The sequence below is a fragment of the Pseudorasbora parva genome, chromosome 1 (genome assembly GCF_024679245.1).
Source record: "Pseudorasbora parva isolate DD20220531a chromosome 1, ASM2467924v1, whole genome shotgun sequence".
Lineage (NCBI taxonomy): Eukaryota > Metazoa > Chordata > Actinopteri > Cypriniformes > Gobionidae > Pseudorasbora > Pseudorasbora parva.
The window spans coordinates 53,485,072-53,512,601 of NC_090172.1; the positions used below are offsets into that span (position 1 = coordinate 53,485,072).

General features: G+C 35.6%; 1 protein-coding gene across 3 annotated transcripts in view; it reads left to right on the forward strand.

The window, feature by feature from the left end:
* mctp2b (multiple C2 domains, transmembrane 2b) overlaps positions 1-27,068 on the forward strand; it is a 29,657-nt gene extending 2,589 nt beyond the window's left edge. The window contains exons 2-23 of one of the 3 annotated variants that reach the window (XM_067445199.1): positions 4,186-4,713; positions 5,904-5,966; positions 7,480-7,600; positions 14,325-14,467; positions 14,573-14,649; positions 14,730-14,850; positions 15,300-15,332; positions 15,970-16,137; positions 16,286-16,416; positions 17,884-18,070; positions 18,242-18,335; positions 18,429-18,531; positions 19,054-19,156; positions 19,260-19,361; positions 20,171-20,245; positions 20,327-20,446; positions 21,832-21,945; positions 22,234-22,269; positions 22,365-22,474; positions 23,965-24,074; positions 24,578-24,675; positions 25,947-27,068. In XM_067445199.1, the coding sequence (XP_067301300.1) occupies positions 4,279-4,713; positions 5,904-5,966; positions 7,480-7,600; positions 14,325-14,467; positions 14,573-14,649; positions 14,730-14,850; positions 15,300-15,332; positions 15,970-16,137; positions 16,286-16,416; positions 17,884-18,070; positions 18,242-18,335; positions 18,429-18,531; positions 19,054-19,156; positions 19,260-19,361; positions 20,171-20,245; positions 20,327-20,446; positions 21,832-21,945; positions 22,234-22,269; positions 22,365-22,474; positions 23,965-24,074; positions 24,578-24,675; positions 25,947-26,015 (2,613 nt within the window). In that variant the 5' untranslated portion in view covers positions 4,186-4,278 and the 3' untranslated portion in view covers positions 26,016-27,068. The remainder of the gene's footprint in view (positions 1-4,185; positions 4,714-5,903; positions 5,967-7,479; positions 7,601-14,324; positions 14,468-14,572; positions 14,650-14,729; positions 14,851-15,299; positions 15,333-15,969; positions 16,138-16,285; positions 16,417-17,883; positions 18,071-18,241; positions 18,336-18,428; positions 18,532-19,053; positions 19,157-19,259; positions 19,362-20,170; positions 20,246-20,326; positions 20,447-21,831; positions 21,946-22,233; positions 22,270-22,364; positions 22,475-23,964; positions 24,075-24,577; positions 24,676-25,946) is intronic. The other 2 variants (XR_010905268.1, XM_067445200.1) reach the window with 2 other exon arrangements.
* Positions 27,069-27,530: the final 462 nt, after the last annotated feature.

A 27,530-nucleotide genomic window follows, 5' to 3' on the forward strand; every position in this document is an offset into this window, starting at 1 on the left:
AGTGCAGCTTAAAGGATTATTTTATTTTTCAACATTTTATACTCTCTACTAGTCTAGTCTTTTTCCGAGTGTTTGTGCATTTGAAATGTTCTTACACACCCGGCACAATGTGATGTCAGACGCAAGTGTTTTTTTTCTAGTTTGAAACCTATTCTAAAGATAATGGCACAATATTTGTTTTGTTAGAGTGTGTTCGTAATATGAACCTATATTTAGCAGGTACATAACGTGCGTACACTCTGCTTATTACACACACAGGGACGTGCAGCAGCACACTAACACTGTTAAATATTAAACATAAAAGGGATTTCTCTCTGGAGAAGCGTTCAGTATTTACACTTGCAAAGCGATCTGCCGTGGTGCAAGTGCAACTGGCTTTTAAAGTAGGGATGTGCATATCGATTCTGATGTGAGCATCGAAAAGTATCAATATGCAAATAAAAATATCTATACTAAGGTTGTTTTTTTTTACCAGTAATTTTGTTTATTTAAAATATTATTTAATGCATACAATACGAATAACCTATGTTCTAAATAGTTGTGTTGTATAGGACTATTTTCCTGCTCATCTGAACCATGATCTGAATGCACGCAAATGCCGCAAGACAGAACCAATAGATCACAGAGAGAGCGTTTGTTCGCTTACTGATGACACTACAAAATGTTGATTGGTTTAATGCACGTTACGCCCCCAAAACACACTCATTAAGAGAATAGGGACAACACTTTTAGACAATGCACCCATTTTTCCCGTCGTTAAACTGGTAAAAGTGGCTTCCGCACACGCCCTAAGAGCACTTGCTCTGTGCGCTTCAGACCATGCCCTCAGATCGACTGAAAGGCCCTAGCATGGCTTTCCCTTTACACTTCATTTCAACATTTACTCTCCTGCTCCAGTCATGCAAAGTGTGCTGGGAACAGTTTCAGTTAATGCTGCAAAAATAATTAATTTAACCCCATCACAAATGAAATTAAGTAAAACTCAATATTAAATATATTTACATGGATTGAACACAATGAAATTAAGTTCGGACAAAATGTAGCAAACGTTGCTTTAGCTCATTTTAAGTAATTTGAACAAGCAGCAAAAATCTTTTCATTTTTCTTTCAGTGTAGATGTTTTATAGGGTGTTCTGGATCGTCAGGCAAAAATCATGATGCAGATGACATTATAGGGACAGATAGACCATGAGGTTTATTTGATTATATAAGGACAGAAGTTTGTTCATGCATCAAACCTACATATGAGCAATAGTGATGCTTGGCTTAGCAAACACCCGTCTCACCTGTCTCTTTTTCATTATCACTGCTGTGTGAACAAAAACCTGATGTGTAGCTGTAAAGTCAAATTATGCGTCCACACAAAGACAAAGGGATGAGCTTGTGGCTTGAATTACACCCACAACATGTTAGGCCTGTTTAAAACAAATGAAATGAAATCAGTCTTTCGATGACACACTGGAACATGAATCACTGGGCCGATTTAAGGGAGTCTCAAACTTGTATGTTCTTGATTGATTTCTATCCCCTGCAGCACAAAAAGGAATGGAAAAAATCAATATGAATGTACAGTGTTTGGTCACTTTATATTTAGTTATAGAGTAGGCTTTACTGAACTTCTAATGTGTGTGTGTGTCTATATATATATATGTGTGTGTGTATGTGTATATGTATATGTATGTATATATAGACACACACACACATTAGAGGTTCAGTAAAGTCTACTCTATAACTAAATATATATATATCTATATATATATATATATGTGTGTGTGTTTGTGTGTGTGTGTGTGTGTGTGTGTGTATGTATAGAGGGAGAGAGAGAGAGAGAGAGAGAGAGAGAGAGAGAGAGAGAGAGAGAGAGAGAGAGAGAGAGAGAGAGAGAGAGAGAGGACGTGCATGTAAAAATAATTGTAGCTAAAATGCTGTTTAAAATTCATTTAGGAATATTGTCAGACCACAGGATGTCAACTTTCAAAAAGTGTGTGTGTGTGATGACATCCTGTGGTCTGACAATATACCCCATCTAAAGGTATTTTAAACAGAAGCTACAGTTCTTTTTATATTTATAATATGCATGCAGATTTAATGAAATCTTGTTGAATTGAAAAACTACATGGAACATTGGTCAATTAATTTGTCACAGTACAGGGCCATTTAAAAGGAACTAGTGAAGACAAAAGGCTGAAATAGGCTTAAAATCAATGGTAAACGCGAAACTTTACACGACCTGAGACTATTTAAGGTGTACGAAAATGAATCAGTATCTCTATGTTGCATTTAATAGCAAGGCTTTAATAGCAAGTCAAGTTACTAAATTGAGCAAGCAGATTGAAACATGGTTTCAGTAATATTACAACTAACTTTGCGCTCATTTAGGACAAAGACAAGGACAAGGGTAAGCATATGTTTCATAGTCATACACATTCAGAAACTCACTGCAGTTCACTTTACCTGTTAATACAAGCAAGCAGTGGATGTAAGCTGCCTAGAGCTGTTTTCCTTTGTGAAAATCACTTTAATGCTGTACAAGAAATTAGTATCAACAATCAAACTTATCCCCTTTGGGCACAGGCTTTAAGGAAAAGGCTGATTTCAGTGTAAATCATTTGAATTTATCATTGCAAACCAATAAACAAGGTGAGGGGGGGCAACTAAAGGCCTTGGTGACATCACCTGAAAAGAAAATGGTGTTTTACAGTTGGTGCAAGTTATTGTATTTTGATCAAAGTTATTGTATTTTGATTTTATTTATTTATTTAGATTTTATTTTCACTGGAATTATATGCACTTATCAATTGTTCTGAAATCCCTTTAAGGCAAGAAAAATCTTAAAAACTGTATTAATAAAATATTTAAAACAACAGCAATAACCTCGTAACAGGTGTGGTAAAAAAAAAAGTTTCATCTGAATGTTCCAGTTAAAGCCACAATATGTACATTTTCACCCCTAGAGATTGCAAAGGTAAAACAAAGGCGTAGCTCGATGACACCTGAATTTCGCTGAGCTTTTATCATGCCGCAGGCAAGCGCTTCTGCTTCAGATTCTGCTTTTTCTGCTCAGAGCTGTTTTATCATATTAGATACAATATGTGAGTGTTTTGAAAGTTATGTTATAATGCTTCTCTGTGCGTTCGCTCTGCAGCTACTATGAGACGCTTTTTGCAAACTGCAGTGCGCTAGATCAATATTATTTTGAGCCTTTTGAGCACTTTGAGAGTGAAAGAGAGCGCGCATGCGCACGCGGTGATTCGCTCGCGCTGTTTGTGAACTTACGTCTCACAGAAAGTTTTCAAATGACTTTGTAAGTTATTTAATACAGAAAAATGAATTGTACCTCACCTGGCTTCAGCAATCTAATTATTTTACCTGCTCAGGAAAGAGAATGAGACTGTGCCGCGCATGTCTAGCCCTAGCTCTCACGGCAGGCGGGCGTCTTTATGTCGTCAGCATGAGATCTGCCTTTTTAGATCCGCCGATCAGTCATCCCAAAGCGATTATCGGCTGATTGAGACCGGTTGCCGATCAATCGGAGCAGCCCTAATTTAAACAATAAGACTAATTGAGCTATATAAAAATGATTCGTTTTCTGATGATAAATGTATCCAAACAGTTGCTCATTTGTCCAATAAAACACATATTTTATTAAAGCTTCTTTGGTGTTTCTATGATTTCTTCAACATAAAACCGGATATCGAGGGTAGCGCAGGTATGATGTTATTGATAGGCGACACAAACACAGTCCATGCCATGGTCAAAATAGCTTATTTCTCTGGATTTAAAAGTTATTGGAAACATTTGGCATAATGTAAGTACACAAGTCAGTCACATATATTTTATTCAAGTGGTTTTAAGATATTTTAATCCCAAAATGTTACATATTGTGCCTTTAATGTGCATTCATAAACACAAGCAACACCTCCATTAGAAGGACTTTTAACTGAAAGGCATACTTTCATCCCTACTGCCACAAATACTATTTTTTCGAATTAATTTTTCTATGAGTAATCCACGTTTATGGTGTTTTTTTTTTCATTCATTGTAAAATCAAGAAGTAAATAGGGGCAGATTTAATTTCATGTTGATTTTAAAGTGAAATTGCAAGTATGGACACCTGCTTTCATCATGCAGGGACCTTTTTGTGATGTGTGTGTGTGTGTTTAATTTATCGTAATGTCCTTGCAGGTCTTGGTCACAAGCCAGCTCTGGTGTGTGTGAGAGAGGCCTTTACGACCAACTTGCAAAATTCATCTAAACACGCACTCTTACGACCTTCTCATGGAGGACAAAAAGTCTGTAATTGGCACCTTACGCCAAAAAGCCAAAATCTTCCGACACTCGCGAGTTGGCAGTTTCAAACACCCCAATAAGCCAGAGGTCAGGGAGGAGCGCTTGCTGGACCAGCGGATGAACGCTTCTATCGCAGACGTCATGGAGCGGAGTCAGACATCCTCCCTAATAAGCCCCACCCACCAGCAGCAGGCTGACCTCCGGCCATCATCCAGCAGCCCAGCAACCCCCCCCTTGAATCTGCGAAAGAGAGGGGGCGGAAGTGGGCTGGCCATGCTGATGGACTCGAGCGGCTGGCCGTCACAGGAGTCACTCACTGATGCCCCGTGTCAGGAGCAGAACATCTCCAAATCTACAGATGAGATGGATCAGGTGCTGCGCTTGAGGGACACGCATCTTCCTTCATCAGAGAGCTTGGCAGAGGTAAAGCGTGTCGGTTTTCTTCAACTTTCACTTGGGTTAATGATCACACGAGAGAGGAAGTTTTCTGCTTTTTATGGGCAACATCTAGGAAGGTTGTGTTACTCAAACCTGTTTGCATTTGATGATTTTGGTGAACTTAGTACTTCCTTGTATTCTTTTCATTTTTTTATTAACTGATAGTCTGCAGATCACACTGCCGTTGCATGCTGTGAGCATTTTAATTTAAACGATAAGTAATGCATTCAAGTCATATAAGGCTCATTCAGTACAAAGAATTTCACAAAGTCTTCTGTTTTGCCTATTTAACTCCAGAGAAGGGTGCAGATCATCTCTCTATTGTGCAATGCAGTTCCTCTGAACATGAGCAAGTCATCACTGCAGGAACTTGTCATAACATTTCTAAGCTCTAAAATGTGGTAACGCACATTTTAGAGCAGGCCGGTGCTTCTCCATTTGTTTAAAATGCAAATGATCACACGGGAAGTGTCATGCTACCTTTACGGTGTTGAACGGCACTAAAAATAAACACGCAAACAGAGATCTTTAATGGTCAGGTGGAGGTAACTTAGACGTTTATTAGTCATGTAACGCTGCTTCCTTTTTCATTGGCTTTTAATTTGATTGTAGTGGAGTTATCATATTTCTGATGCTTCATTTGGGCACCGCTTGTGTGGATAGTATGCGAGAATATTTGTTTTTACGGGTGAGTCAGCTTTGAGTTTGCAAGACCTTAAACATTGAATCACCTGACCTTAAAAAGTCTACCTCGGGATTTTCAGCAAGGAAGGAAAACCCTACACTTTGCTTTGTTTTTCAAAGTGCGAGATCCTTAAAAGCTAAGGATTAAGGTAATTTACATATGCTTTAGTAATGTAAAGTCTTGACTGCTTTTTCTTAGCAGTGGAAACTTTTTAATTCCTCAAGTTCTTTGTTGCAAGTTTTCTGGCTTAGTAGTTATGTTCCCTGGGGCTAAGGAATTTTTAATAAACACATTAAGAAAGAGGATCTTCAGTGTTATTCTAGAAATATATGACATGAAAATTAAAAAAGTCAGCACGACAAAGTAAAACACATTCAAGAGAAGTTCAAGAGACTGACTGTGAAAAAAAAGGAAATATATTTACACTAATGTTTGTGAATTTGTGGCTTTTGTGGTCATTTCACTCTTCCGTTTTGTGTTTGGAAAACAGAAGCCGCATTTCAACCGAAATGGTCCGGATACTTTGTCCATACATGACAACGAGCACAATAATGTAAGTATTAGTGTGTGTGTGTGTGTGTGTGTGTGTGTGTGTGTGTGTGTGTGTGTGTGTGTGTGTGTGTGTGTGTGTGTGTGTGTGAGTGTGAGTGAGTGAGTGAGTGAGTGAGTGAGTGAGTGAGTGAGTGAGTGTGTGTGTGTGTGTGTGTGTGTGTGTGTGTGTGTGTGTGTGTGTGTGTGTGTGTGTGTGTGTGAGTGAGTGAGTGAGTGAGTGAGTGAGTGAGTGAGTGAGTGAGTGAGTGAGTGAGTGTGTGTGTGTGTATTTATTTGTTTAGTCTACTATTAGATGATATCAAAGAAAATGTAGTAGGGTTACTAGGGTACATGCAGCTGACATCGTACTTCAAATGCCCATGAAATGGACCATACTGTCCACCAGCGTTCCTGAGCTGACATTGAAGGCTCAAGGTTTGCTTCCTGACCAAGTTGAATAAAACATGGCATTTTATTGTGGTAGCTGATAGTACTCCCTTAATTCTACATTGTATGTGGCAGTTGTGGCATATTAACAAATAAATTGTCTATGAACTTAAAAATACAAATGTTTATGTGATATTAAGATGTGTTTTGGTCAATCGGATCACAAGTAGATTAGGGAGGTGCATTCCCTTTTACACCTGGTGTTTTAATCTGTCTCTTTTGTCCACTTTCAACCTCTTCTGTCCTGATTTCTTCGAGGGGAGGACAGGCAAATGAATGTGTTTTTTTCCGATTATTAATTCCATTTTGTATACAAAATTTATGTATTATTTAAAAGTTTGGGGTCCATTTCAAATAAATGCTTTAAAACGTTTTATTCACCAGAGGATCCTGAAACAAAGCATCACGGTTTCCTCAGAAATATTAAGTAGCACAACTGTTTTCAACATTGATAATACCGATAATAATAAATCTTTCTTGAGCGTATGTGACACTGAAGACTGGAGTAATGATGCTAAAAATTCAGCTTTGACATCACAGGAATAAATTACATTTTAAAATCTATTAAACAGAATACTAATATTCTGTGTAATACGTAATAATATTTCACAATACTACGGTTTTACTGATGCAAATGCAGTCTTGATGAGCATAAGAGACTAAAACGTCATTAAAAGAAATCAAAAATACTGACAAAACCTCAAAGCTCCTAATTTATGAAAAAAGAGCACTCTGTCAATGAGAGATGTTCAAACTTTAAAGTTATTATTTTTTTAAGTATAATAAAAAAATTGTTTAAAAAAAGAAGTGGGATAAAGTGCCTTGAAAGTACTTTAAGAAGAAAGTGTATATGGAGATGTAGTAACTGGTTTCCAATTTTGGGTTTCCAGATTTCCTTTTGGGTGACCTTTAGGTTTTTACAATTCACTAAATAATCAAAATACTTAATATGAGTTCATAAAGTGTATGTGTACAAATTGTAGAACAATGACCAAAAAAAAGAAGAAGAATAAAAAACCTTGAAATGGCATGTCAACTATCCAGATAGGATTTTTCTCTAATTTATTATTTACTTTTCAAAAAATCAGATTCTGGACATGAGGACAGAGAGCACTGGAGTGAGTGAGCATAAGAGGGAACCTCAGAGAACATATCTGCTCACTATAAGCCTTAAAGAGGGACGTGGACTGGTCATTAGAGATCGCTGTGGTGAGTTTCAAATATCTGTGTATAAACACAACACACCCTGAAGCATACACACATCCTGCATTTCAATAACAAACAGGGAGTTTTGTATTGGGGCTTATTTGTTAAATGGGAGGCATCCATAGATGTGTTAAGGTGACATGTGTATTTTTGTTATTAAAATACTTCTTCCTTCCTGAGTTTACTGTATAGAGACAAATGTGAATAAGTGTTCAAAATATTGTTCTGTTTGTTTTAGTGGTCTGACATGTCTACTTCTGACTAAACCAGAGGCATGAGTTTAGGGCAGGGATATTTCTAATAAGCCTTTCAGCAGCACTGTAAAAAATATTGTTGGTTTAACTTAAAAAAGTAAGTAACCTGATTGCCTTAATTTTAAATTTATTGGAATTAAAAATTTGAGTTGATACAATGAAGGAAATTGGTTTAATAAATAGAAACACAAAATATAATTGTACCTGAACCACATAAAAATGTGATGAATCATGAAAACAGCACAATTTGGCATGTTTCACTGCGTCATCACAAATAAAACAAACAATTACCCAACCAATATACTTACAAAATCTTTTAATAATATTTGAATAAAGGTTGTCAATTCTCAAAAATGTTCATTGTATTAACTCAAATGTTTCATTTCAATGAACTCAAAATTTTAAGGCAACCAGGCCTTTTTTAAATATTTTTTTTTTACAGTGAGGGAATTTCCTTTGTTTTTCTTAACAGACAGAGGTTAGAAACTCATTATTTTCAAATCATTATTTTTGCAACTCCATTGAGTGCCAGTGATAGAATCGAAATTAGACCTTTAAAGGTGATTTAAGCGATTTTTAAAAAACACTTGTTGAAATCGACACCCAAACAAACACATCCCTCCCTTAATTGCTCCACCCCGAAATAGCAAACACGATATGCATCACAGGCAACCAGCAATGCCTCGTTCAGACTGTAAGTTCAAATCAGATTTTTGTGCATATCTGATGGAAATCTGATTATATTTAGCAAGTATGGATGGGATTTTTTTTTTTACATTATTTTTTTTTTTCATCCATCATGTGGTTTGAAATCCTATTCAAATTGCATTTCTGAAAATCCTTTTCAGTTTGACCGCTCTAAGCAGATTTTGCATGGTTTATATCCCTTAAACGCAAAGAAATATTAAGCCAATTAAACCAATATTCATGGTTTATATCCCTAAAACTTAAACATGTCAGACGTTGTTCTAGAAAACATGCCGAAAGTTGAAGCAGACACAAGGTTGTGTTGTTGCAAAATGCCGGTCAAACTGATAATTCAACTATAACGGAGACATGTTGAATTTTGAAAAGCCTTCTACCTTTCTGCCACTCAGAAGATGTAGTAGTTTAATGTGGTGGCTACATATTGTCATGTTGTAAATAAAACAACTGTATTGCTGCCACTGCTGCTGTTTTTGGCATATGCCTGTACAAACACAACGTCATCGGCATAGAAACCAAGGCAGATTTTCCAGAAAGCGAAAGAACACATTAATCTGATCAGAAAAGTTGCAGCACTCAGTCTGAGTACTTGTGTAGCCGATTGAAATCTGGTCTTAATTATTGACTGCCGATACTGATTTGGATTGACAGTACGGACATAGCCTGAGCTGATGGTGCGAGCAAAGTGCTCACTTGACTCTTAAACACGCAGTGCTAACACTATATACTATACACTGTGTATACTTATTCAATTCAATTTCAGTCTTTTGCTATTGGGCACAAAGCCATATCACACTTTCAGTTTTAGGTTGTTTGACAGATACTTGGTGCAAAGCACTTTTATGTCATCATTAATTGAGTAATTATTATGAAACTGTGGCGGTATAGATTAGCTTGGCGATCTCCACCGTCTAGGTAATTAATGAGAAACACTCTGAAGTGTGTATCCTTGCACACTCAAACGTCTATTATTGCCCATTGCACTTTGGAGGAGGATTCAGTTCAGAACTACAAACAGCGTGAGTTAAAAACTACAAAACATGGCGGATGTGTGTGACCGATGGTTCAGTTGAGAGGTTTAGATAAAAGGGTTTGAGTGACAACATTTAAGCTGATAAAAATATTGACTTAATATTATCCGTGCAACAACAATGTGAACTTTTATAAACATCCATTTGACCATTCAATTTTGAATGCATTGTTATGCTTTAATATGAGGAGAGTCTTCGCATGAACGACCCGCGGCAGGCAGATCAACGTGCTATTGCATGGTAGGAAATAAAATGAAACAAACCATTATACATATTTTATTAAATGACAACAATAACAGTTATTTTATGATCGTATGTCCCAAAGCTTGTCTGCTCTTCTGCTACACACTCAAAAGTAGTATTTACATTTTCTTCACAAAAAGAATACATACTTTTAGGGTGTAGTGTAAGTAGTTGAATAGGGATGCAGCAACAGTCTCAGCCATCCCTCTTTCTACAGTTTTACTACAAATGTCCCGCTTTCACACTCTCTCCTCCCCCATCATGTGTGTATTGCTGATTGGCTACAGGGGTGTTGTGGTACTCTTTTGGATTGGATCTACAAGGCCAGGACTATGTGCAGTGTTGATTTAAACTTTCAGCAGCATTTCTTAGAAATCGCTTACTGCACCTTTAGTTATATGAAGTGTAACGAAAAAAATAAACATCAAAATGATGAAGTTAACAAACTGCCTTGACCATGAAGGTGTTAGCCTTTAAATGAGCTATATCTCTGATCAAAGTTTTGTTTTGGTTGTCTGGGATAATACCAGACCGTGTGCATTGCTTTCTTACGTCAGACAACATTCCTCCCAGCACATTCAAACCTGTCTGCGGCCACACCTGCAAAGACACACCTTACACCTTTAATATGACTATTGACTTTACTGGCACATGAGACGCTAATCTAAGACATGTAAAAACTGACAGACAGGTGGGAACTAGGATATGCATTGGTATACTTCCTCTTTCCCAAGTTTTTTTTACTGCTGTTTATTGCGTCTGCTCTCGTCATTGATATGTGGCTCATTGAACAAGCTCTTTTCCTGTTTACCAGTCTTTGTATTTTGCTGTAATTTCATGATTTGTGGGGTCGTTAGCTTTTTCAGGGCTTATCATGCTGCCATGTTTTGAAAATTAATCTGAATTGATCCTCCTAGAGTATGAAGCCTTATGTTGAAGTATGAAGAATTTGTTTATTTGTGGTTTATATACGGTAGAGCAGCTTGAGGTTTTAGAGTCAGTATTATAATCAGTGTTTGCACACGTGCGCTTATTAATGGTCGATGATATATTCACCTTTTATATTGCTATTTTAAAGTCAACATGAATGGCTGATGGCAACTCATGTTACTTCTGTACAGAATATTCAGTAAACAATTAAACATATCACCAAGTCTGCATTTATTTGGAATAAAAATAGTAATATTGTGTAATATTAATTTTAAATAACTGTTTTCTACTTCAGTGTTAATGTACTTTAGTTGTGTGATGGCATCATTTTTCAGCAATCATTCTAAAAAGCTGATTTACTGCTCAAGAAACATTTATTATTATTATCAATGTTGAAAACACAACTGTTTTTGTGTCAACACAAAGCTGATGTGTCTTTTGCTGAAGAAAGCAAGAGTTTTTTATGTTTTTGTTTTTTATGTTTTACTTTTCACATTAAGTCCAGGAACCTTAAAGCTGACTTTAAAATGTGCTTGATGAAGGCCAAATAAGGGAACAACTGAGGACTGGACTTGCTCAGACTCACTAAATACTGCGCTCTACTGGTCCAACAGGGTTATCAGGCAGCTAGAGAGGTTGCTCAGTATATTTTAAACGGTCTTATTGAAGCCCCTATTTTTATCCAACGTTTTTTATAGCAGTTGACCCTACCAGAGTTATTTGCATTGCAAACTTTTCTTTCTCTTTCAAAATGATAGTCTTCTCCGGAAATAGGCTGGTTTTGCATCATCCACTGATGTTGCACTTAAGTATTAACCACATCCTTGTCAAGAGGCAAACCTACACACGACAAAACTAACTGAATGTATGGCTCATGTCAACTGATTGAAGGGAAAAAAATTGTGAGTGCACTTGCATAAAGTAGTAAGAGTTCACTGAAAGGTTATGAAAAACATTTTTTTCTGGACCATCCCTAAAGTCTTTTCATATCACCTTGAAGGAACACTTTAAAAACATCAATACAAATGTTTGATTTCATAGATTTTTGACAGATTTTGATTAAGTGTCAATGGTAACAAATGTCAAGTGATATACCCATCAAGTCAAATATAAAATCACATATCTTTACACGATGTATTCACATAAGATTTACTTTATTGTAGAAGACAAAATACAAAATGCAAAGAATAAACGTCTCTCAAAACATATTCTCCTATACATTAGACAGGTAAAGGATTTTTTTAATAAAATTGAGTTTTCGACTATATTCAACGTTTTAGTACACAATACATAATGTTATAAGAGTTGTATTCATAAAAAAATGGCATGTCTTACCTTTCATAATCAGACTGCAGCAGCGTCTTCTGTTGGCAGTAACTGGACGGTTTGCCGTTAAAATTTGAACCGTCACTGGGGAAAATGTATTTAACCCAACGGCCGGGTTATTACTAAAAATTACCCAACGATGTTAAAATAACCCAACATATTGACCCAATATGTGTAACCCAACGGTTGGGTTAAAAAAATAACCCAACGTTTTTTACTGTGTATATAGTGCGCACATTAAAGACGGCATGACATTTTTTTTTACAATTGCCAATTTTTAAAAAAAATCAATCGTTATTAATTACAGCTCCCATATTGCACATCCCCAATGTTATTCATATTGTATAATTAAATAATGCACATCTCCCTAACCTACAAAACTCACAACATATTTGCACAACCCTGAAAATATATACAAATGACATAATGGACAGCCCCACCAAATGGCCTAAAGATTGCAAAACTGACATATTGCACACCCCAACAGCCTACAGATTCCACAGATGACACATTCCACATAACCTAAGCATTACATGATGACATAATAACCAATCCAACAGCCATACATTCACCCTTAACATATTACATTACCCCAAATAACCTTATTGCATGATGACATAGCCTACATATTAGCATTAATAAGCTACATGAGTGTATGGATCTTATTTTTATAAGGTTTATTAATCTTTCATATGACATTTGTTTAAAGGAGGGGGAGGGGGGGGGGTCCTTTTGACATTTGGCAACCTAAACTAACTCATTGTGCCATAAAAGGTCATATTACTTAAAGGGATAGTTCACCCAAAAATGAAAATTTGATGTTTATCTGCTTACCCTCAGGGGCATCCAAGATGTAGGTGTGTTTGTTTCTTCAGTAGAACACAAATGAAGATTTTATACTCCAAGCGTTGCTCGTATAATGCATGTCAATGGGGTGTTTTTCTATGAGAGTAAAAAACAAATTTACATACGAATTCATATTAAACTCTGTGGCTCGTGGCGACACATTTATGTCTTAAGACATGAAACGATCGGTTTCTGCGAGAACCTGAGCAGTATTTTGTGGTGGGTTTTTTTTGGCCCCAGCGTGACTATATATATATATATATATATATATATATATATATATATATATATATATGTGTAACCCCTTCTGTTCAGACCGGGACTTGAACCCAGGTCCGCCGGCATCAGAGTCGGATGCTCTAGCAAGGAGGCTAAAGGCTGCAACCTCTAGTGTCAGTTGCTAGAGTGTCTCTTGAGGTCAGAGGAGTGAGGTTTACACATGGCTTATATATATATATAAAAACATCTATGATCGCGCCGTTGTTTAGATCTTCTTCGGCGAAAGTAATGACATTGAGAATACTGGATGAGATTCGTCTGATTTGAGGTAAAAGAAAATACCATAAATACTGTTCGGTTTCTCGCAGAAACCAATCGTTTTGTGTCTTAAGACATCAGTGTTTTTTACTCTCATAGTGGCTCTCATAAAAAAACACCCATTGATGGTTGGAGTTACACCTTGGATGCCCCTGGGGAGCAGATAAAAATCAAATTTTCATTACTTGGGTGAACTATCCTTTTAATGTAACAGTATATATTATGAGGGTCTGCAGGGATTCTCTTTGTGATGTAATTTCCTGTTTTATGGTTTTGTTGTCATGTAACATGGCATGCATGTTGGTTATTTAATGTTTGATCAACAAAAGTTTCTCAAATCTGCAAATTTTAATGCAAATCTGCAAAAAACAAAACACTTATAGTAATTTAAACTACATTGTTTACTATAACCCAATCATACAAACAATATCAACATTTTCATTCAGGAGAAAAAAAAAATCTTAGATGTTTGGACATATTCATTGTCATGTAGGAACTGCATTTTGATTTATTTTTTTAAAATGTTACAAAATGTAACCGAATTTATATTAAGAGAAGCAACAGGTCACTTAGCTTTAACACTGATAAGAAATATAGCTCAGATTAGTTTTTTTTAAAGTAATGTTATGGGCCTCTATGTGCCTTTCTTGAATAGGACAGTAGAGATTTGATTGGAAAGTATGGGGTGGAGAGAGAAGGGAACGGGATCAGCAAAGGACCTCGAGCTAGGAATCGAACTCGGGTCGCCGGAGTCGTAGTTTTACTGTGTTGCCATGCTGGCAACGTGGCAATGGTGCAACATACATTTTAAGCAAATTTTCGGGTTGTCAATAAAATAAACTTCTCTCTCCATAGGCACAAGCGATCCATATGTGAAATTCAAACTGGATGGGAAGACCTTGTACAAAAGTAAAGTGGTGTATAAGAATCTCAACCCTGTCTGGAATGAGTCCTTCTCCTTCCCGATCCGCAACCTGGAACAGAAACTCTTCATCAAGGTACATGTTTCTTTTGCTGTGGCAACTTCATGCATTAACGTTCACATTATGCTGTGGTGTGTACTGTATAGGTTCATTAAGCAATCCCATCCATCGATTATTCAGGTTTACGATCGAGATCTGACAACGGATGACTTCATGGGGTCCTGCGCTGTGGTGCTGAGTAAACTGGAACTTGAAAAGTAGGTCAATCTGAAATGTTTGTGTTAAATGTCAAACCAAGAGTTTGGTTTCCGATGCTTTTGTTCTGTCTGTTCTACAGAACCAGCGAGATGGTGCTTTCACTGGACGACCCCAACAGCCTGGAGGACGATATGGGTGTCATAGTCATCGATATCTGTTTATCTGTGAGGGACGGCAAAAACAAAAAACATGTAAACAAGGTAATGAATGTAAGGAGCTGCTTAGGCAAGATAACAACACTGTAAAAAAATATTGTTGCTTTAACTTAAAAAAGTAAGTAACCTGGTTGCCTTAAAATGTTGAGTTCATTGAAATTGAAATTTTGAGTTAATACAATGAAGTAAATTGTTTTAATAAATAGAAAATATTATTGTGTCTGAACCACATAAATTAATTAATTTGGCATGTTGCACTGCATTACTACAAATAAAACATATTTTTATGCCATATGCTTACTAAATCTTTTAATATTTTTGAATATAAATTGTTGTCAATTCTCAAAAATGTTAATTGTATTTACTCAGTTTTAATTTCAATGAACTCAAAAATTTAAGTCAACCAGGTAACTTACTTTTTAAATATTTTTTTACAGTGAACTTACTCCCCTAACTAAACGTTTCTGCTCATATTATTTGTTTCTTTTATGAAGAAATGGGTCCAGAGGAAAAAAAGGAGCTTCACGGTGAGAAGGTTTAGTTTTAAATTGCCTCTAATCTGTTACTAATCGTTTCTTGATTCTTGAGTGGTTGTGTCAGCGTTCTCTCGTGAATTTATCCAAATACTTCCTGTAATAATATATTCAAAAGTAAATTATTCCGCAAACAATGATGTCTGTATGTCAATGTGCATGAAAAGAGAATGAAGATTAAAACAAACTAAATTCACAACCAATATAACAGTGGGTCACATCAACATTTTTGTTCACCATTTGATTTTTTATGGTTTCCTGCTCTTGGCAGCCAATAATTGACCACAGAAAACACATTGTGGTTGGCACAAACCATGTTTATTCTTCAATCTTGCATAATATTTTTCATTTTTTTTTTTTGATAATGACTTAGTGAAATAAATCCTGTAGAGATTGATCGGATGCATGACCTTTTATGTCATCAACAAAAGATATCTGTTTATTTCCTCAGTTTTAAAAGTTAATGCGTCTAATTATTAGCTTGATTATATCATGCATTTTATTTTGTATTTATAGTAGAATTTATACCATAACTTTTCTATGCACAGTTCAGAGCCACTGCGATTTATTATCCAGAAACTTTGCATAAGAGTTCTCAATATCACATCCCAATATTTTTATTGATCCTCAGGGAAGTACAACAGAGCATAACAAACGTCTCACAGAGTCTATGAAGAAGAGTCAACTCTGGACCGGCGTCTTTACCATCACTCTGGTGGAGGGGCGGGACTTACCACTGGATGGACAGGCCGATGTGTTTGTTCGCTTTAAACTGGGAGATCAGAAATACAAAAGCAAGGTACTTACTGGGGATCATCTGCATGGCCTGTTCAGCCCTTCGCTGATGTAGTTACAAACTCCTTTACGTCATATAAGCAATACAATTTTAAGATTTAAAGAGGATTGGCAATGCAGTAAGGCTGCAAATTTGCCTTTCTTTTCCACAGAATCAAGTGAAGAAGGTCAACACCCAGTGGAGAGAAAAGTTTGACTTCAACCAGTTCCCGGACAGCTCCAGTATTCTAGAGATTGAAGTGGTGGGAAAAGAGGGACGGAAATATGAAGAATGTTACGGACAGTGAGTTCAAGAAATCTACAAGAAATAAACTAAAGTTTCATGACAAAAGTTAGCATAATATCAATTACATTTGAAAATATATTTTTTTACAGTCTATAGTAAGGCACTGGAAGTGGAACCAACAGGCAAATTTATACAAGACTTTATACGTTTTTGGCTTTTGACTAGTTTTAAAGAATCCCTGCAAAGCCTTTTCTGTCAAAAGTTATACAGTGTCCAGTATTTCAACTCCTGCCATGACTATATAAATCCAGTCGATGTACTTGGCAAGTATTTTTTTACATTCTAAAAATATAACTTTAGTAAATGCATAACTAGAAGTTATGGATATACAGTATGTATAATATATGTTAAATATATATCTTTATATATATATATATATATATATATCTTTATATATATATATATATATATATATATATATATATATATATATATATATATATATATATATATATATATATATATATATATATATATATATATATATATATATACAGTGCCTTGTGAAAGTATTTGGCCCCCTTGAACTTTGCGACCTTTTGCCACATTTCAGGCATAATGATATGAAACTGTAATTTTAAATATATATATATATATATATTTAAAATTACAGTTTCATATCATTATGCCTGAAATGTGGCAAAAGGTCGCAAAGTTCAAGGGGGCCAAATACTATATATATATATAACTAGAAGTTATATACTAGAAGACAAAATTATTACTTTTATTCAGCAAGGATGCATTAAATAATCATAAGTGTAAATACTTTAACATTGTTACAAAATTTATATTCTAAATATTGTTCTTTTTAATCCTAAGTAAGTAGAAAAATATATCACAATTTCCACTTTTTATCGAGCAGCACAACTGTTTTCAACATTGATAATAATAAATGTTTCTTGAGCAGCAAATCCTCATATAAGTAATAATGATTTCTGAAGGATCATGTGACCCTGAAGACTGGAGTAATGATGCTGAAAATTCAGCTTTGACATCACAGAAACATTACATTTTAAAATATATATTTACAAATTACTTCTAGATTGAACTTATAATTCACAATATTACATTTTGTTACTGTTTTTGATCAAATAAATGCAGCCTTTGTGAGCAGGAGAGACTTCTTTCAGGAACACAGATCTTACCAACCCAAACTTTCCAATGGTAGTGGACACTTTATAAAAGTATTTATACCACAAAACAGGCTCAAATCATGGTCTTCATAGTGTAAGTGGTTTAACAAAAATTCAAATACATTTTACATTTGTAAGCATATTTATCAAATAATAATGATAAAATGAAAAACTCTAATCAACATGTATATGCCACAAATGCTGCCGATAGAGCTTAACTTGAATTAATCACAGAACATTAAACTTAAAAGACTTTCTCAGGGAATCCATTTCCTCCTTGGAAAAACTGGTTTTGTGTTTAAGCCCTTTTGTGTCTTTGTGCACATTGCAGGTGTGAGATCAACTTGTCCGGGCTGCCGTTGAACCGACCCACATTGTTTACATGTGAACTTGACCCGGGCAGGGGCAGGCTGGTGTTCCTCGTCACTCCCACTCCCTGCACTGGAGCGTCCATCACTGATCTCATCGCCCCTCCACTGGAAGAGCCTCATGAGAGAGACAATATGCTGGTTAAATACGTATGTTAAACCGCTCCCTAAACCACAGTACTCCTAAATGCAATAAACAGTGTAGTGTATACTGCATACACGTTTTTTTTTAAATGTGTATAACAATAATCCCACATAACAATAACATGTGTATAACAATAATCCCACAATGATCTTTTTTTTTTTTATTGGTCTTGGCAGAGTTTCAGGAACTCCCTGAAGGACATGAGAGATGTTGGTTTTCTTCAGGTTAAAGTGATAAAGGCCATTGACCTCATGGCTGCTGATCTAAATGGTATTACTTATAATTTAGTTTATGTCAAAAAGAGCCTTTTTTTAGCTGTGAGCATTAACAACCACATTCATTGGATCTTGTATGTATTTTTAGGAAAGAGTGACCCATTTTGTGTCCTGGAATTGGGAAACAACCGACTGCAGACCCAGACCATATACAAAACCCTCAACCCTGAGTGGAATAAAGTCTTTACTTTGTCAGTGTCACTATAACTTTATTAATGTACACTACTATTCAATACTTTTGGGTCAGTAAGATTTTTTTAAACAGAAATTAATATTTTTATTCCTCAATGATGCGTTACAGCAAATGCATTTACAATGTTACAGAACCTTTCTATTTAAAATAAATGCTTTTCTTTTGAATTTTAATAATAATAAGAAATGTTTCTTAAACATCTGCGTATTAGACTGATGTTTTGAAGGATCACGTGACACTGAAGACTGGAGTAATGATACTGAAAAATTCAGGAATTTCACACAGAAAATCACAGGAATAAATTGAAAATCACAGGAATAAATTGCATTTTAAGATATATTTAAATAGAATTTTGAATTTTTTATCAAATAAATGAAGCCTTGGTGAGGTCTTCTTTTAAAAAAAATCTTACAGACCCTAAAATTTTGAGCAGTAAGCAATGTAAATTCTATATTTACAATAATCAATCAATAAATCAATCATTAATAGTGAGATTTATTACATTTCTCTTTACGACCAGCCCAGTCAAAGACATTCATGAAGTTCTGGAAGTGACTGTGTTTGATGAGGATGGCGACAAAGCCCCAGATTTCTTGGGGAAGGTGGTCCTTCCTTTACTTTCAGTAAGTGCCGAATATTGACATTCTTCTTTACGTTGAGGGCGATGGTGTGCGAAACATCTTAAACGGTTAGAATTGATTTATTGATATGTTTGAATTGCAACAGGTACGTAACGGTCAGCAGGTTGCTTGTCCTCTGAGGAAAGAGAACCTGGGCGGATTATCTAAAGGAACCATAGTCCTGGAGCTAGAAGTCATCTACAATTCTGTGAGTCTTAACAGCTGACAAAAGAGAGATTTATTCCTTTTAGGGTGTGGCAATTTCATAAAGGCTAGCAATAGCATGCTATGTTTGAAAGCATAAGATTCCACCCCTTCAGAGCGCTCTACGAAACACAGCAGGTGTGCTGCGCACCATGCAAGACGGCGTTAAATCACCTCATGTCTCAAAGCACTTAACATCCAATCATTGCATTCACACTGAATGCAATGATTGGATGAAAAATGTTTGGTCCCTGAAACTTCCACAGAAGATATATGTATGTGTTTTAATATTTAGACTCTATTATTGATTGCTATCAGGATGTGAAGAGAGATTCAACCAGTACAACAAAGTGTTTATGAAAAAAAAGCCCTACCCTATCTTTAATCTAAATTTTATTGCAGTCTTTTTTTAGTACTACTACAGATAATCAAAGACTTTAAATTAAGTTTACCTATTAATCTTGAATGTTCTACAATACATGGACTACTACAACACACAACCTCATAAACCGAGCAATATGCCTTCAGTAGCTTTATGTGTACTTCTTTTTATATAATTTTACATCCTAATTTTTATAAAATTAATCCTATTTTTTTTTACTTTTTTATGTTAATATATAATAAGTGTCCCCTGCTCTCTGAGAGTTGCCCATCAATTCTGTCTTACTTACAGAATATGAGATACATTTTAGATACATTTTCAGTACCTGATATATATATATATATTCTTGTGCAAATAAAGTATCTGTAAAAAATGTTATATGCTTATATATTGCATATTTTTAGTGTTTGTTTGTTCAATGTCTTGACCAGGTCAAAGCAAGCATTAGGACCTTCACGCCTAGAGAACAGAAGTTTCTTGAGGACACTGCTAAGTTTTCTAAGAAGGTATGACTTCTCTAGCATCAGTATAGTATATAGCATGATTTCACAAAGAAAAATATGAGCTGTTAATTGTTAAATCAACAGGTTCTTGCCAGGAATGTTCTTCGTGTGAGAAACCTTTATCGTGCAGTGTGTCACATCAACCAGTTCATCAAAAGCTGTTTCCAGTGGGAAAGCACCCAGAGGAGCATCATAGCATTTCTGGTGAGACACATTTTTTGTCAGTCTCGTTCATCATTTATTTTTGTGCTATATTATTCATAAATCTTACCTTTAAAATTAAGCCTCGTGGTTCCAGATGGTACTAATTCAGTGTCATTATATTCATATACTCTGGTATTTGCATAATGTACTTCAAAGAATACAATAGTAGTACCACAGTGCCATGTCAGGTAAATGCTTTTTAGTACTTTTGTTATCTAGTGAAATATTTTGTTGTTAAGGTTTCACTTAAGGTTTCCGAATCCACTCTTCCTAGTTTAATGATGAAAGAAACGGTCGGCGGATGGTCCAAAAGGGTTGTAGCAATTCTCTTTAGAGTCATGGGTGCGTTTTGGGCATAACGTGCAATAAACCGATCTCATCTCCCACTCCCTTTAAAAGCCAGTTTGCTTGCACCATGTCGGATTCACAATTTACATTCACAATTTGCACTCTCATATAGGCACATATAACTAAGCCCTTAACTATAACTAGCCCTTTAAATAACAAAAATAAATAAAAAAATACTGCGCTCTTGACTTTAGACCAGGTTTTTGTTAGTCAATGGTGCAGTCGATTTCAGTTGCCTCAAAATAGCAACGCACCAAAAATGCGCCTGAACACACCTCGTTTTCAGACCAGCATGCCCATGGGTGAACAGATGGGCGCAAACGCATTTACTGTTTAAACAACTTGGTACTGGATGTGAAAATGATAAGGCCCTCTGTTGACTATAAGTAGCTTTGCACCTACATGTCAAGTAACTTTCATAAGATGATTAGTAGACTCTACTAAGTCTTAATAGCAGATGCTTAATATCTGCTTACACTTTATTTTGATGTTCCCCCTCAGACATTCTAATGACTATAAGTAAGTTTGCACCTAAATGTCAACTTATTCTACTAACCTGAACCCTAACCTTACAGTCTGCTTATACTCAGTTGACATGTAGGTGCAACGTTACTTATATAGTCTATCTATAGAATGTAATTAATCATGTAACTTTATGTAAATTCATAACCTGTAAAGGGATAGTTCACTTAAAAGTTTAAATTGTCATCACTCACCCTCAAGTTGTTCCAAGCCTGTATGAGTTTCTTTCTTCTGTTTACCATAAAAGAAGATATTTTAAAAAATATTGGTAACCAGATCTTTTTTGGTTGACCATAGCAATTGACATCGTACATACATTGTATTTTTTTTTTTAACCAATTACCAACATTCTTTAAAATATCTTCTTTTTTGTTCCTTCTGTGTATTTTCATTTTTGAGTGAACTATCCCTTTAAGAAAAGCATTGGCTTTATTTAAATACATGATGAATATGTGGTGGCCCTTCATTAGTACCAGTCTTCACCAAACCTAAATCTTCTATGTGTTCTCCTGCAGGTCTTTGTTTTTACGGTGTGGTACTGGGATTTCTACATGTTGCCCATGTTCATGGTCCTTCTCATCATATGGAACTATCTCCAGATCGCTTCTGAGAGAGTCACCAGAGACCTAGTGGGTGATTTTTGGCTTAACTGCACATTTCAATTAGACTCCAGACAACCAGCTTGTGCTGTCTCTGATTATAGAATATCAAACAGAGTGAACTGCTTTATCTGGGAATTTAGTTTAGCACTTGTTTTAGTGGTTTGAAACGGACTGTAAATGTAACCCGTTGAGATGAATGAGCACAGTTTGACTTCCTCCGATATGGATTGTCATCTCAGATACAGATTTAAAAGCATCCTCTTAAGACCGTGTTAACTTTAATTTTAAAGTGATCAGAACGTTTTTCTCTTTCAGGACACCATGGAGTTATATGAAGAGGAAGATGAAGAGGTATAATTCTTTCCCATTCACACATTTCCAGTGATCAAGCAAGGAATTGTATGTCCTGGGGCTTTTGTTTTGATTTAAAATGTGTCTTCTTGTAGGAATCTGAAAGAAAAGGTTTGATGGAGAAAATTCACATGGTTCAAGAGATTGTCATTACAGTCCAGAACCTTCTGGAGGAGATAGCATGCTTTGGTGAAAGAATAAAGAAGTATGTGCTATTTTCCCTCTTTTGTTTAAGCTTTAAGTTTCTGCTCTCACGTAGAGTATTATGTTTGTAAACTTGTAATGGATATTGGCCCTCATTTATCAATCTTGCGTAGAAACGGGCGTATATGTTGGCGTAAGATTATGCTTACACTCCTCTCACCGCCTGATTTATGAAGCTGTGCGCACCTCTGCAATCCAGGTGTACGCAATACCTGCCCTTGATAAATGGCGCGGCTGAAAACGATCGTCATTAGAATAACACGCCCCTATATATTCAAGTCTCCGCCTCCCCCACGCCCTCATTTTACGTCATGGACACATGGAAGACGGCAAAGAAGCGCAACTTCTCCGACGTGGAGATCGGGCGCGCTCAATCATCTCACTAGTCCACTAGTCAGGGCACTGATTAGGACATAAGTCAATGGGCTGACTCCCTGATCAGTGCTCTGACTACTGAACTATTGAGATGATTGAGACGCGCCCATCGAGATCACCAGGGAAGTGGAAAAAAAAAACGAAATTGTTTTATTTGGGAGTTTAAAGAGTGGGTTTAAAGGCACCTACAAAAACAAAATATGGACCCAAATTACGAGTACTGTTAATAGTGTGGGGGTTGAGAAGCGCACTCCAGCAGTTTAAAGCTGTTTGGATGATAAATTACCATCACAATGCATTATTTACAGCACGTTTTGAAACAATTAGCATTTAATTTCGTATCACGGCACATGTATTGGGGTGTACAATAGTGATGATGATGATGTGATGTGGAGTACCATTCATTCACATTAATAATTACATGACAATTTGTAAGATTCTTCTTCTTATTATTATGATTATTATTCTTAATGACGCTGTTATTTAGAAGAAGAATGTCGTTTTTATTGATTTTATTATTATTTAAAAGAAGAAGGTCATTTTTATTATTTTGTCAGTCTGAATTATTTTAGTCCCAGTCCGTGTGCAGCTGCCGGGCCAGGCGGGCCTGAACCGTCAGGTAAAGCGCACAGGCTCAGCTGGAGGAATACATGCCTACAAATCAAATGCTTTGGTAAAGTCAGTAAAGTCACACAAATTAAACATTGACGTTTATAAATTAAACATTGACATCATGTTGCACAAAAATAAACACTGAATGTTGTTGTTGTTTTTTTACAGTGGGTCATAATATAGCATATCTTTGTCAGTGCGTTTTGTGATGTTAGGAATAGCTTAGTTTTTCTGCGCAAACGTGCGTACACCACCTCCTGAGCTGGCGTAGGATTTGAGCGTGCCGTACGCCAAAGTCCATATTAATAAATCTCAAAGTCACCGTGGTTTTGGGTGTACGCTGGAAATTTGGTGTACGCACTATTGATAAATGAGGGCCATTGAGTGTAAAATATACAAACTAGTGTTCAAATGTTGTTGTTTTTTGTATTAAAGAAATATTAAAATAATTTCATCATACTCATTGTAAAACTGCAACATGTCTTTCTTTTTTCCCCTCCTCAGTACATTCAACTGGTCAGTGCCGTTCTTATCTAATTTGGCCTTCCTGGTTCTCATTATGGCCACAGTAATCACTTATTTTATTCCAGTACGCTACATTATTTTATTATGGGGTAAGATCACAGCTGTGTTACTGTCTTACAATGAAATGTTTTTCTTTTTAAAATCAGTAAAACCATTAAACTCAAATACAGACATTCCTAAAGCTTGGAACATACTCTGCAAGAACAAAGAAATGTGTTAGTTTTCTCGAGGTGGCAAGAACAAGAACAAAGTTTTGTTCTGGCCAGTACATTCCATTCTTCACGAGAAAAGCAGGTGCCGATCATCTGCGTTTCTCCGCATTAAACACGCCCACATTAAACGTAAGACCAATCACACAGTAGTTCTCAGACCCGCAAGAAAAAAGTTCTGCTAAGGCGATGTGTCGAGAACAAGCTGCGAGAACTCCCAAACCAGGGCTGTGAGAACAAACTGACGTCATTTTGCTCTCGCAGCCCTGGGAGCGAGAACTTTTTTCTCTGTTCTTGCGGAGTATGTTGTAGCCTTTAGACTGTGCTGTGAAATCTGAGTTATCAGTACATGAGAGTGTTCAGCATTATGATCTTTTTTTTAGGTATACATAAATTCACAAAGAAACTACGTAATCCTTATGCCATTGAAAACAATGAGGTGATGGATTTCCTCTCCAGAGTGCCTTCAGATGTCCAAATGGTAATTACCACAGAATTGACTAAATCTATAAACTAAAATGTTTTCTGTACGAATAAGATCACTGTGCATTTATCAATACAATGTCTTGAAGGTATAAATATGTCAATATAATTGAAAGGTCCTGGTATTTTTTTTCCAAAATAACTTAACATCTAAAGAAATAAATAACTAGTATTTTTTTTGGACCAGGACCAGTCATATAATAACCCTTCCTACAATTTAACACCATAATGAACAAACTTCAAACTCTGACAGAGTGTCTTGTTTCCTCCACAGAATAATATTATTATTAATAATAATAATAATAATAATAAAGTTAATTGCAACTTTCTCACAATTGTGAGTCTCTCTCACAATATCTTACAAAGAAAAAAGTCAGAACTGTGATATAAACTACCAATTTTGATTTAAAACAAAAAAAGCAAGTTTATATCCTGCCATTGTGACATTTTTCTCAGAATTGAGATATACTCAAACACGCAATTGCAAAAAATTGTCAGAATTTATAGTTTATAACTCACAATTCTGTCTTTTCCTCAATTTCTCACAATTGCAAGAAAAAAGAATGGACCCACTTTATATCAGGTGGCCTTAACTACTATGTACTAACATCGTAATTAATCATTTGATACAATGCACTTATTGTGTACATACATGTTTTTACATTTTACTTACATTTGAAAAATACCTGCATGTAATTACATCTGTAATTAATTTCTGTAGTTACATTTGTAATTACACAGTTTGCACTTCCCTTACACCTAACCCTACCCTTAAACTTACCCATCCCACCACACCTGTCCCTAACTCAATATCAGCAAGTGTGTTTTGCAATACAATTTGAACACAGTAAGTACATTGTACTTATTTTTTGGTGTAAGGACATAGTACTTAAGGCCACCTAATATAAAGTGGGGCCAAAAGGATTGAGATATACTAAACTTGCAATTGCTAGAAATAGTCAGAATTGTGAGAACTGTCTTTCTCATAATTGTGAGAAAGTTGTAATTGCATTGCAATAATCACAATTTCTAGTTTATATCTTGTATTTCTTAAAATTCTGAGATTTATTTGCAATAAAATGTATGTCTTTTTATTTCTTATTCTATGGAGAAAATGAGCTTAGAAAGGGCTTTAAGAGCTGAGGTGTTGCAGATTTAAAAACATTTCACATTTGTAAAATTACATGACTAAATGTTCTGCCTTTTCTCAGTTTGCTCAATATGTCTGGAAGCTTCTTGCGTCTTGAATTGTTTTTCTTCTTCATTCAGGCGCAGTACACTGAACTGAGCAGCTGTAGTGTTTACAGTCCGTACAGGAGAAAGAGAGCGTCTCCGTAAACACTAGAATGGGAAACGCTGGTCTCCTGAGAACATTATGTGTGAACAACCCTTGAAGGTGCCAGGACTCGACGGCCAAGGAATGATTTGAGCATGTATTTAAAAAGGTGAATTGCAGTTGATCTGCTTATTTTATTGGAGTGAACTGAAATCATCCCCATCAGATGGTCCGGTCGTGCTGAAGCACCATGGTTAATGGCACAGACACACATTACACTATACAGCAGCTGCTCTGTTGCACTGAGTGATGAAGAAATGTAACCTGAAAAACAGAATGGTAAAAGTATAGATTACACCTCACTGGGCCTTAAGTATCCATCTATAGATGCGACATCACATCATGAACAGTATGAGTGCAATACAACGTAATGCTTTGCTTTGCTATTTTATACTTTTTAGCATAAACTTTATCTGACTTGTAAAATATGTTTTAAAGCGTTTGTGAAGTCTCATTCTATATGAGTCACATATATTTTTTGAATGTACATAAACAGGGAACTGAACATATATTGTAACAAAATTACCATATGTGGTTTAGTTCTTTTTAACTTATTTTTATAATGTAGGGCTACACATTGTTTTGTTTTTTATTTACGTCTTAAAATTAGTACATTGAAAGTGCCTTTGACAAACTCAAATTGTGTGAACTGATTTAACTACACTCTCTCATTTTTATTTTATTTTTGTGCAATATAAGGATCTAGATGTTTTGTATCTCGAGTGGTACAGTAAGTGTAGACAAAGACTGCAAGTACACTTGTATTTTCCAGTGTTTTCTTCTGCTCGGTGGATATTATGTACAATATATCACATATGTTTTCAAACTATTATTTTCAGTACTGTTTTATACTACTGTACAATAGGCTTTAAACTTACATTTTATATCAATCATTTCGCAGTAAACATTTACTCAAATACAGAGATGGCTTGGTGTGTGCTTCTCTCATGAGATTTTATGGATCATATATTACAGAATAAGCACAATAAATGCTAAATGTATTAAACAAATGCAGATCTGAAAATAAGAATGTAGATAAAGCAATAAACTTTCAAAATCCTAACACAATGGTTGCTTGAGATCATTCAGCCACATAGTGGCAGTGTTTTCCTTTCATGTGAGCCTATCCTGCTGTTCATCTTTTGCTACTGAAAAAGCTGAATATCTGATCAGGGGAGGGTTTCCCAAAAGCAACGACCATATTGGCCAACAATGCTTTTGGGAAACACAACTTTTCCTAGCTATTCAAGATAGTTCAACGAAAAATAAAGTCCTGTCATCCTGAAGTGATGCAGAATACACAGCAAGTTATTTTAGCACAATCAGTTGTATTGTCTTTAAGTTGTTTAGACGTCTTTTGTGGGCTTTTGGTTAAATAGTAAATACCAACAAGATCTGTTTGTTTACACACGCTCAAGATATTTTCATGTTTTATTCTTCGACATAAAATCAATACATCAATAATCATCACTAATATGGCAAACAAACACACACTCTTAAAAAAAAAAATATTTTTT